Below are 11,842 nucleotides of genomic sequence, written 5' to 3'. Positions count from 1 at the left end.
ACCCTATCGGGTTTCGAACCCGGACCTTTAATCGCGGTCTGGTGCTTTATGAACTGGGCTATCTGGCTACCGGCGATCAATCCGGTAACTGCTCCATAATCACCATACACTGCTCTGAAAGTAAGTGTCCATGGCAGCTTGCAATCATCACTATTTGCATTACAAATCACACTCTCATTTCATCTGTTTGTAAATGCAAATAAAATGAAGACTAGGTTTGTTCATTCACTCCATTTTTCCTAAGAAGCTATCATTGCTACCGCTAGATCACACTGTATGTATACTTGTGTGGCTATATTTAGGTTTATTTACTGAAGATGTCATAACCAATGCTTCTTTGTTGATGTTTAGAGAATATGAAAATTTGAAGTTTGTTTTCTTTAATTCTTTACTGTTTCACGTTCTATTTCCCATTTTGGTCACAAATATTTAATAAATAACTCTACTTGCTGACCGCAATAAGAAACCAATTGTCATATGTAATCCAATGACGTTAACAACAATATAATCATGTTCTCGCTCTCTTGTCCCCTTAGTCTGTTCTTGGTAATTGGTGGCTAAAAATAAAGACATCTTTCAGATGTCTGATATTGACTTGATAATTGAAATAGTTCGATGCATGGGGTTGAAGATTTGTTTGTCGCATTTGGCATTGAATTCTTTTCCATTATTATCATTTGTAAAAGCATGTACCCAAGTACTATTGTTTAATATATCACAAGGATATCTTCAAGAGCTCCTTAACAAAGACCGTAACAAATAATATATTTTAACAACGTCTAATTAAACATGAAATATGAAAAACACAGTGTAACGATGTAACTAATATTCCAAAGTTAACCCCGTGAACTCCTGTCCTTTTACGAAATCTTTCATACGTTGTTGTTTTAATATGTATTTTGGCACGCAAGGATCACAAAATAAGGATGAAACATTGAAGGTGTTGTGTATTTCATACATCAGATATATCTATATATTTGATACTACGAGCTGTATTTGATACATTTGATGTTATCCTTCTGTATATCAGTCCGTTTGTCTAAACATCAATTCACCCGTCTGTCTGTTCGGAAATATTATGATATCACATTACACCATACTATCAAATAAATTAAGAAACCTGCAAAGTGACCTTTTTATTCACGACAATCAAACGTTGTCCCGCTGTTTAATATGAACACGTTACATGGAGGCAGCAATAATTTTACTAACATTATGCGAAATTCACCTCCCGATACGACAGTATTCGTCAACAATTGTACGAAGGATTGAAATAAACTCTTGGAGTTAACAATGTTTCCACTCAAGACATGCATCGAAATTTACGCCTATAACTACATGTATCGTAGTTTCTAATATATTCCATCTCCAATGAAAAAGGTAATGGCGATTTTTACTTCAAACAATAAGTTCACCAAAATTATATTTACCTGATAAAGATATAGGGCTCATGGCGGGTGTGACCGGTCGACAGGGGATGCTTCCTCCTCTTAGGCACCTGATCCCATCTCTGGTATATCCAGGGGTCTGTGTTTGCCCAACTCTCTATTTTTTATTGCTTATAGGAGTTGTGAGATTGATCACTGTTCGTTATCTTCACTTTTCATTTGTAGCCATTCCCAAATAATTCACGGTTTATTGAAATTAGTTACACAAAATGGTGTCGTTTCCTCGGAACATAAATACATACCATGAATAACACGTGTACGAATTCACGTGATACCATTTTATTATAATTCAGGTGTCTGGTAAGAATGATTCGTTATTGATATTTGTTTCTTATATTACGTAAATGATGCCTAAGTTACCTATTGATTAAATGTATTAGTTATCTTCCTTACTTTCAACTGTTTGGCAGACACAAAGGAGCATTGTTGTGAGGCATCGAAGAGTCTCTATCAAATCCATATATTGATTATTACGACAAAAATAAAAACACCCATGAAAACCAAACTCTGGCTGCTGTCAAAGTAAACAACGTAAACATGGCGTCGAAAATCTCGTGCTTATGTCGTTACCTCATGTTTGCTACAACCACGTCAAAACGGCATTCATACAAAATTATTTAATCAAAATAAGGTCCCAACCGCTATAATTTATGGTTTTGTATTTCAAAAATATGACATTAATCAATCATGACCTAAGTATGTTAGTTCGGGTTTTGCAGTGACTTAAAAAACGTCAAAATCATACCCCCTCAATGCCTACTTCATACGATAATTTTGTATTGGTTGCTGATGATGCATCTAACAATTTATGGAGATGACGTCTGAGAGCATGGTCTGTAACTGAACTAGGATGGACTTGGAGTGTACATCTGCTTTCTGGTAGCCCCCACCCCCACCCCCACCAAGACTGGCCGAATCTGCACTATCTGTAAATAACTGTAATATATCTGATGTAGCCCATTCGCTGTCTGGGAAAACACAACGCCATTAAAATGCCAAGTAAACATGTCTTGACGCAGGGATTTTGTCATTCTGATTTGGTGGGAATGTTTATATACTCTGATGACATGGCATTGTAGAATATTCTATTTCTAATTGATTTCTATTCTATTTCCCAACTTCCTGGTATTTTAGAGTAAGGTTCTGTGTTTTTAACATCCATAAGAGACATGTATAATTGCAACTCTTCAGATTTTGCAATACAGTTGGACGACAGGAGGATTCTTTATGATGAAAGGTGAAGATAAGAAACAGTGATGTAAAACTTATACGGTACCAATTTTGTTGCACCAGATGCGCATTTCGACAAACAATGTCTCTTCTGTGATGCTCAAGCGAAAAGTTTGGAAATCAGAAATAACAATAAACTTGTAAGAACTAAAAGGAAAAACAGAGTGCCAAATGACCAATCTTCCCATTTGTGTCTTCTCACTTCAATATCTCTTCTGCTTCTATTCTTTTAGATTCGATTCATACCCGGCAATAACGTAATTTGTCCATTCATTGTATTGAATCACCAATTGAATTTCCTTTTAGTGTGAACGAAGACGAGTTGTAAAATGTGTATTTATATCTGCTGTTCATTATGATATAGGCCTCCAGAAAACAGATTCAGTGGATTCTTTACATGCAGACCATGGATGTCATTACTGAGAAGCTTAAGACCCATTAATCATAACATCAGGAAGTTTAATGCAGAGAATTATTTCAGCGAAAGCAAATTTTGGTTTCCATGTCTTGGTGGATGGATGACTTGAGTTCATATCCGACACAACTTATCTCTTTCTGGTTCATTCTTGATTTTAAATCAGTTAAACTGATTACTTTTCTGAATAAAACAAATCTAAGTGATCAAATTGCATTCAAAATAATGATACCAATTATAATGTTCACGACTTGAACGGTTTACATTAAGCTTAGAAGGGTACATCCTTCAAGTCAATGAAAATCCCATGATTTCGAACATCAATGTATAAGATCTGAAGAAAATTATAAGAAATATGAAAAAAGGATAAATAATCCATATTATGCCAAGATACCCCAAAATTTGATACTTACTGGGGAACTATCATTAGTGCCTTTAAATTTAAAAAGAACATAACTCTCACCACAAACCAAATCAAAATTTCATCGGGAGATAAGGAACAAAGTTGTGTATAACATTTCTTGTCAATACTGCTATAATTAAAGTAATTTAATCTGCATACTCCCAATAAAAAAGTGAAGATAACGAACAGTGATCAATCTCTCGAACTCCATATGCAAAATTAAGAGTAAGGCAAACAGACTTCTGAACACAACAGAGTTGGGATCAGGATTCTAATAGGAATCTGCATCTAGTCTTGACCGTGAAACTATATATTGATAAGGTAAATTAAGTAATCCGTGGTGAAAATTAGTATGTAAAGAAAGGTCCAACAGTTGGTCATTCCTTTCCGGACAATATCTACCTTACAGGCATGCACTGTTTTTCAAAGGGGGGGGGGGACTGACTTCACAATTATTTGAAAAATCTTGATAGAAAAAAGAAAAGAAAAACAACGTCAATGCTACCTGTGTTAAAACCTCAAATTTCTAAACTGAGGAGAGGTGTGTCCTTCAGCACCTAGATCTTCCTCCTCAGTTCAAGCTAATGTATCCACTGCATTCAATACCACTATATGAAAATGTGGGAGGGGCAGCAAAGTAATCACACCTTTGCATAAAAAATACATAAATTGCACAATTCCTGAAGAAGAAAAAGATACCCCCTTGCACCCTTTCATCCTGCGTACCTGCTTTAGGATTGCTTCGGGATTTATATTTTTTCATGTTTGGTGTTGGTACCATGAGAGGTGAAGATAACGAACAGTTATTAATCTCATTAACTCTTATAAGCAATACAAAATAGAGCGTTGGGCAAACACGGACCCCTGAACACACCAAAGGTGGGATCAGGTGCCTGGGAGGAGTTAGCATCCCCTGTTGACTGGTCACACCCGCTGTGAGCCCTATATATTGATCAAGTAAATGGAGTTATTCGTAGTCAAAATCAGTGTGCCAATAACGGCCCAACAATCGGTATGAAACAAGTCAAACAGAATTTGACCCAATGATAGGTTCTATTGGCAAACTTGATCGTCATAACGAACATAGAATTTGCGAAAGCTTACTTTAAACGAGGCTGTTGCAACCCCTACATCATCATCTTGTTTTTGTCAGTAGCCTCTTGCGTATTGAATCAGTTGAGAAATATAAACACCATGTGCAGGGGATAATGTCATATTGCTACCATCTAATTTCTACTATAAATTCTAACAAAACTGGTATGAATAGAGAAAAGGGGATGCATTGAGTGTAAAATCTTTCGCTTTAAAATCTTTTAGGAGAAAATGTTTTGAGTATCATGATCTACTGGAACCCACGATGTACACAAAATCCGTGTACATACATACGTGTACGTAGTGTTGTTACCAGTACTGACTATTCAATGTCTTCAATGTAATATTGAGTAAAAAAAATTATTATGACTCCGTAATTCTCAAATCTGATTGGCTGATGGGAAGCCTTTAAAATTCAATAATGACTCCACAATGCACAGTTTATTGCAATAATGACCTCCAAACCACTGCATGTGCACAATATTGACCGGTCATTTTTATTAATGACCGCTAAATTTGACTGCTAACGAATTGATTAGAAAATACATTCTAAAAGCAACCATTATGTTGAGTGAATGAAACCACAATCTTACGTAGACCTACGGTAGAAAAGCTCCTATGCTTCTCATAGAGACACTATGTCATAATTTTTTAGCACAATCTGCGTCATGTCTGGTGAACAACTATGCAGGACCGGGACAGTTTGATTTTAAAGTAAAGTTGCAGACGTAGAATTTTTATCAGACGTAGAAATAATTATTTTTGTAATAAACCAGTTTCCTATCTCTAAGACGAAAAGATCATTTGTCTTTTGAGTTTCAAATTCGATGCACAATCTCAAGTCCAAGGTAGAACTTATAGCCTACCTTTTTAAATGATCAACGGGACACACAAAGAGTTTAGAAATATGAATGCGTGTTAGAAATGCAGAATCTATATTAGTTAGATTTTCTTTCTATAAAGGTATAATAAAACAATTCATCACCCATGGTCAAATCAACATGAAAAAATGTTAACCAGAGACCGGGTCCATGAGGTGACCTGACATGACTAAAAGCTGGACTAATTGTCAGAAATTGCAGTAATTATACTTATATTTAAGAGTAGATTCTAGCTGAATTCATGAAAATAACATCTCTTGGGAACCTCTGCACTTCTTTTCCAAAAGCAAATACCATAACACTCTTTAATGTTCCTTTACAGGAAATCCGACCCACGAAATTAACCTTCACCCCCCTCCCAATTCAATATAAAAAGCAATTCATTTCCTTTTACTCCATGATAGAGGTTGAGCGAAATCCCAGATCTCTAGTTTTTATTGGAGTCCTTTCTCTCGTTCTCGAGGTTCCCACCTTTTCCATGTTTGTTCTTCACGTTGGATACGATTCAATTGATAAGATATGACCGTTGAGATTGTGTTTATCATGTGTAGAACCCATTGTATATTACGTGATGTGGCAACGCTAGACTGACTGTCCACTGCTACATTTCTCAATTAGAGGTAAAATATGTGAGATTTCAGTTTCTTGTAGTAGTGAAGTGAGCACAATGTGAGTTTAAAGGCCGATGTTTCCAACCTGTCGGTTTCCCTCAGGCAAGTTAAGTTAGGGGTGGAGCTAATTTAAGGCAGGTGTGAAGTCCCAAGCCCGAGCAAACCCTGCTAGCTTTTACATGTATATGTATATATATATATATATATATATATATATATATATATATATATATGACCTTTATAACGTCAGGCCATTTCAAAACTATTTTAAAATGTAACGCCTGAGGATTATAAAATGAAAGCACTTGCGTTAATATTTTAACTTTGTGTACTGTTTATTCTATTTCTTTTAATATATATATATATATATATATATATATATATATATACATATACATATGTATATATATATATATATGTATATATATATATATATATATATATATATATATATATATATATATATACATGTACCGTCCCAAATACACGGACTGTTATCTGTGTTACCTCCACTACCTCTACATATTTGTATGATTAAAAATCCATGGTAGTGATTTCTCTTGCACAGGTTAATCGAAACGTTAATAATTAAATCTGATGAATCAAACGTAAAAGTAAAGCTCGATAAATTTATTTTATATAAATGAGAACGTTAGTCATTGAAAACTTAGACAGAATATTCTTTTTTCAAAGTTTTATTATATCCATTTGACTGCCTTCGTTCGTCGGATAACCAGTATCCGACGATACATGACTGTCAAACATACAGTCTCCGACGGGAGTTCCTGCTTACTGCGGCAGATTTTCTGGTGTTCCGATCATCGTTCCACACCGCATGATGACTATATATTCCAAAACAGTTTAGAAAGTTTCATTCTGTTTGAATTAGTTTTTCTCGACCGCACACCAGAATTATCTGGCTACCAAAGTTGTCTGTGTGACTCGTCCATACCGCATGGCCTACAAAAACAGGACATTCGTATTTTCCGACATTTCCTTCAATAACTGGTCTAGACGAAAAATTTCCTCTTCCTCTTGATCCCAATTCTAACCATTATACACAAGAAAGAACCCTTATAGCGGCCAATTTCTCTTTCGATAAGTTGACCTTTTGTCGCCATGTCTCGAGGGGAAAATTACGCTCATAAATTTTCAACTAAGTGTAAATAAGATTTCATTAACGTACAATGTTTTTACTCATAATTAATCTGTTTAGCATAAAATCGATGTCTGTGTAAATCACATTTAACAATCCATAATAAATAATATCAATCGTACCCATTCCTAAGCATAACCTAATATATTATATCATAATTTATGTAATTGTATGCAAAATTTACTACTATCATTGTGTGACTCTCTCTACATCAAATTTCTAGCATCCACTCTGAAGCTTAGTTTCTCCTGATTGACAAGGGTTTACAGACCAGGTAAATTTGAAGGCGGTGCTTATTTTCGCGGTCTTTAAATCTACCTAATGAAAACAAACTTCGTTGGAAACTACTTTATTTCTTTTTCAAACAAGTCTCAAAAATATTTTATGTTACTCATAAAGGATATGAAACATATAAGGTAATCCCCCAGTTGAACCTCTGGAAAGGTCTCGTGAACCTCTGACTAAGATTGTCTTCCGTCCATTCATCAGGCGTTTCCTAGATTTGTACTGCACCTTATGTTTTCTTCCTGGGTTCTTCGCGGTCCTTTCCTTTTCTAGCATCTCTCCTTCAGAATTCTCAGCGTGAGACGGTCCACTGATAGATGGAAGAGGAACTCTGTTTCTCTCTGTCTCAACTTTGAGATGCGGATATTTCCCCGTATTGTCTTTTTCTCCCTCTGGTCTAAAACTGAAGTGCTTTTCAGTCAATGGGGATATTTCGTTTACATCGTCTTCCTCTTTCTTGTTTTCAGTAAAATAAATTCCGCCCTTTCCTTGCAGCAATTTATTCCATAATGTTTTTCCATTCTGCATTGCATCCTTTTGGTCTTCCAAAAACTTTTCTCCGCTAGCCTTCAATGGATAATAAAGAAATCATAATCAACTGTATATATCATGAATCTGAATTAATGGCAAACATATGGATGTGCATAACTCGCACAAAGAACTGAATACTTGATAGATATATCATTTTTTTAATTTAGGAAACAGTTTCTCATTTGCACAAAACAGCACAATTTCTTTTCTTTACTACGATTATCTCAAATGCTTTACACGAATGAAAATTGAATTTTATCCCTTCATCATATTTGGAGGTGTATTACAGGTGGACATGTTTTTATACTTGGAAGATAAAGACATGGTCCATGAAAGAATTTTCCTTCTTTGGAATTAGCAATGGTGCTTTATCTGGTCAAGCTAGTATTACTTTAATTTGGATGTTATCGGTTATATGAGATATTGAATTCTTCTTGATCTATAAAACACGTTAGTTCGATTATTTAGTCTGTATTTCCATTTCAAATACATACTAAGACATAATAATTAAAACATGTACTTACTGGGTAGGACACTGTACCCCCGAAGAGAGCTACAAGAAGACAAACTGAGAAATTCATCTTGTCTTGATTATGATTGAGAGACCATCTGCAGTTCTCCGTCTCTTGAAGCTTTATATACAATATTAGTTCTGGACAATTGCAAATGTAAAGGTTTTCAATGAAGACGCCATATCAGGGCAGCAATCGTAATTATATGAATAACAATAGGCAGACTATCAAAGACGTGCCAACCGTTCATAGTCATTTCCACCAAAGTATCCTTTGATCAATTCCAAACAAAGCGTAAATCCATAGTTACTTCCACAATATTTACCACACTACTTTCTTGTTTGCTGTAAGTTATTGAAATGAGCAGATCACACAAGAACCCCCAAATAATTACATAACAATAATTCCTTTACTTGCGACAAGTTATTAGGAAAAACCCAGATCATACATTACTAAAATAACGCTTCTAGATAGTTTCTTCGCTCTCAGAAAAAAATCCCTTACTAAAAATACAAGTTTTCATAAGACTAAATCCTTGCGGAAGCATGGCGATGAATTTTATCGCATAGTTTCAGCAGTGGCATAAACAATTATATAGTTTTTACAAAATAACATCAAGCTGAAATCTGCAGACTCCTGACCTTAATGTTTCCTGTGTGGTTTCCGCAGTCTATAAATTGTTTTTATTTCACTAAGTTTCAGTCCGCAGAAACTGTAGGCTGTGATTCCTAATGATTTCTGCAATACTGAAACTAACCTTAAACTTAATTATAGCTCGCGTGTTTCTTTAAAGATAATTACATACGATAAGAAATTCAAATATAAATGGAATATTTATATAAAGGTAGCAGAATAAATTAAGTACTTTATATCATATCATTAGAATTCTTTCAATACAAAAACTTAAGTGAAATAATTCTACGCACAAGTACCCTTTAATTGATATTCAAAAGATGCTGGAGTTCCTCATTGACAATATATTCACAGTCTTTGCTAATCGGGTCTTCCTACAGTCTGTTGTATTTCTCATTGGTACAAATTTAATCCTTTCTTGGCTAAACTGGTTTTTTATTCTTATGAGGCCAAATTTATTCAAAAGGTTCTACATGCCAAAGGTGAAGATAACGAACAGTGATCAATCTCATAACTCTTAGAAGGAATGCAAAATAAAAGAAAGTTGAGCAAACACAGACCCCTGGACATACCAGAGGATGGTATTGAACTTTTATTGATATACTCGGAAAGAAATAAAGATCCTTTACATGAAAAGTGTTCGGAGATACTTAAGCTAGACATGCTATTTTAAAACTCATCAACATTTTCAGACACACTTTAGTCTCGATAATTTTTGCACTCATATGGAGACGTCACCAATACCGGTTAAGAGCTTTAAATTCAGACCTATGTTCAGCGTTTACGGCCATTGAGTAGTGAGGGTTCTTTAGCGTCCCACACCTACTGTGACACGGAACATCCCTTTCTAAGGTCATCTCCGAGGACGCGTGACATTCACAACTGATGCCGAGTGCGGGTATGACAGGGAGTTGTTACTCCACCTAGGCACCTTTGGTATGTGCAGGGCTTCGTGTTTCTACTTTAAATTTTGGATTCTTTGTAGATCACAATTTATTGCATAATTTGATTTCATCAACGACAACGTAAGTTGTTCAAACTCTTTTAACAATTTTAGCCTGTTAGTAGTGTTCTGTTAATAAACACATTACTCATACGCCTAATAAGGTGTTGATTATTCAAATGTTTCGATACATGGGGTAGAAAATGTTGCTCGTCTAGTGTGGAACTGAACTTGACAAAACAATAATAACTATTATTTTCCGTTATAATCATCTGTAAAGTCATATATCTACCATAATATTGCTTAATTCATCTCAAAGTTATGTTAGAAAGCTTTCATACAAAATCTATCACAATAAATATATCTTTACAAGTTTACATTTGACGTAACCATGAAAACGTGCAATCAATGTAACAATGTAATAAACTAGAGTTGCTAATTTCATGGACTATCGTCTTTCCACACCTGAAAGCTCTCTTTGTCGCCCGGGTTTACAAAAATGTAGGTGAAACTTTAAAAGTCCCTCAAATTTTATACATTTACAACAACAGACATAATTTTGGATATCTAATTCGGAAATTTGAAATTGAAATTTCTTGCAAAAGGTGTATAGAATAGGGCCGGTGAGATATACAAAACTAGATGCAGTAAGTGAGGTATTTATGAGGTCAGATTGTTATTGATTTTAAAAACTACTACTTGATACGGAAATAATTCATTCTAACTTGTTGCGAAACTTAAAGTAGCTACTGATAACTAGCTCCTTAAAAAAACATACATTGATTTGTTCTCAATTTGATTTATCATAATATTTTCACTTTACCCTAAGATATATAAAAAATCATGTTAAGCAATCAGGTTAATTTTGGGGGGAAATTAAATTAAAAGCTTCTATTCTCCAGCTTCCAAAGACAAAAAAATGCCAAAATTGAGAAAAATAACACAGAGCCCAATAAGACACATATAGACATAACAAATAGTGCTTGTCTTATATACTTATGGAAGTTAAACAAACACAGTTAAAAAAAATCAACATTGATCAAAAAATTTAAAATGCATCTTAAGAAAACTTTAGGATGATTTGACTCTGTATTTGACCAAATTTACATAAATGTGGTGTTTCTCAATGACAATGACAATGCAAATCACTTTATTCTCATTAACTAATTTACATCAGTGTAGAGAACAGACAATATCAGACATAATCTTTTGACAACAAAAAAGCTTTGCTCATAAAATGTCTTACTTTATTTCATTTTACAATAACTGAAGTAATGTCTAAAATATTGAATAGAAAAAAATCTACCAAGTGGGGTTAAATCTAAAACTATGTCAAATTTTGTAACCCTACCCCCTCCCTTCCGGAAATGAATTTCAAGAGATACCACCAGCTTACGTTTCTATACCTTAAATGTTTAAGCATTCCCAGATTAACTCTTTGATAATTCAACATCACAATAGTAGAATCAAAGTACCATAGTTTCATCCCGAGGAAATGTTAATTGTCGCCATTTACTATATATACCGTTATCATGCCGTGTAGCTGTAAATCTTATCGTCAAATGCTTATTACAATTTCTACTTTATTTCTTTTGAATTTTAATTATAAATTGTATGCACTACGGTATTTTATATTATATTGTGACCTTAAAATCATCCCTTTTGTACTTAAAAGAATAAGAAAGACAATCATAAGTAAACA

General features: G+C 34.4%; 1 protein-coding gene across 1 annotated transcript; it reads right to left on the bottom strand.

Moving 5' to 3' along the window:
- Positions 1-7,569: 7,569 nt before the first annotated feature.
- Positions 7,570-8,688, bottom strand: LOC130052656 (uncharacterized). The gene is made up of 2 exons (XM_056158249.1): positions 8,577-8,688; positions 7,570-8,088 (listed from the first exon to the last, which is right to left on the bottom strand). Exons 1-2 carry the CDS (start codon positions 8,631-8,633, stop codon positions 7,624-7,626), a joined length of 522 nt encoding a protein of 173 aa, XP_056014224.1. The 5' UTR covers positions 8,634-8,688; the 3' UTR covers positions 7,570-7,623.
- Between the last annotated feature and the right edge of the window lie 3,154 nt (positions 8,689-11,842).

The sequence above is a fragment of the Ostrea edulis genome, chromosome 3, assembly GCF_947568905.1.
Source record: "Ostrea edulis chromosome 3, xbOstEdul1.1, whole genome shotgun sequence".
NCBI lineage: Eukaryota > Metazoa > Mollusca > Bivalvia > Ostreida > Ostreidae > Ostrea > Ostrea edulis.
The sequence above is the reverse complement of the archived record's forward strand: the minus strand, read 5'-3'. Positions and strand labels throughout refer to the sequence as shown.

What these genes read in the sequence shown, in the direction of transcription:
- LOC130052656 (XM_056158249.1), bottom strand. Translation starts at nt 8,633, where the DNA reads ATGAATTTCTCAGTTTGTCTTCTTGTAGCTCTCTTCGGGGGTACAGTG. An exon ending in GGGGTACAGTGTCCTACCCA is followed by an intron (nt 8,089 to 8,576) that starts GTAAGTACATGT and finishes TATCCATTGAAG; the next exon opens with GCTAGCGGAGAAAAGTTTTT.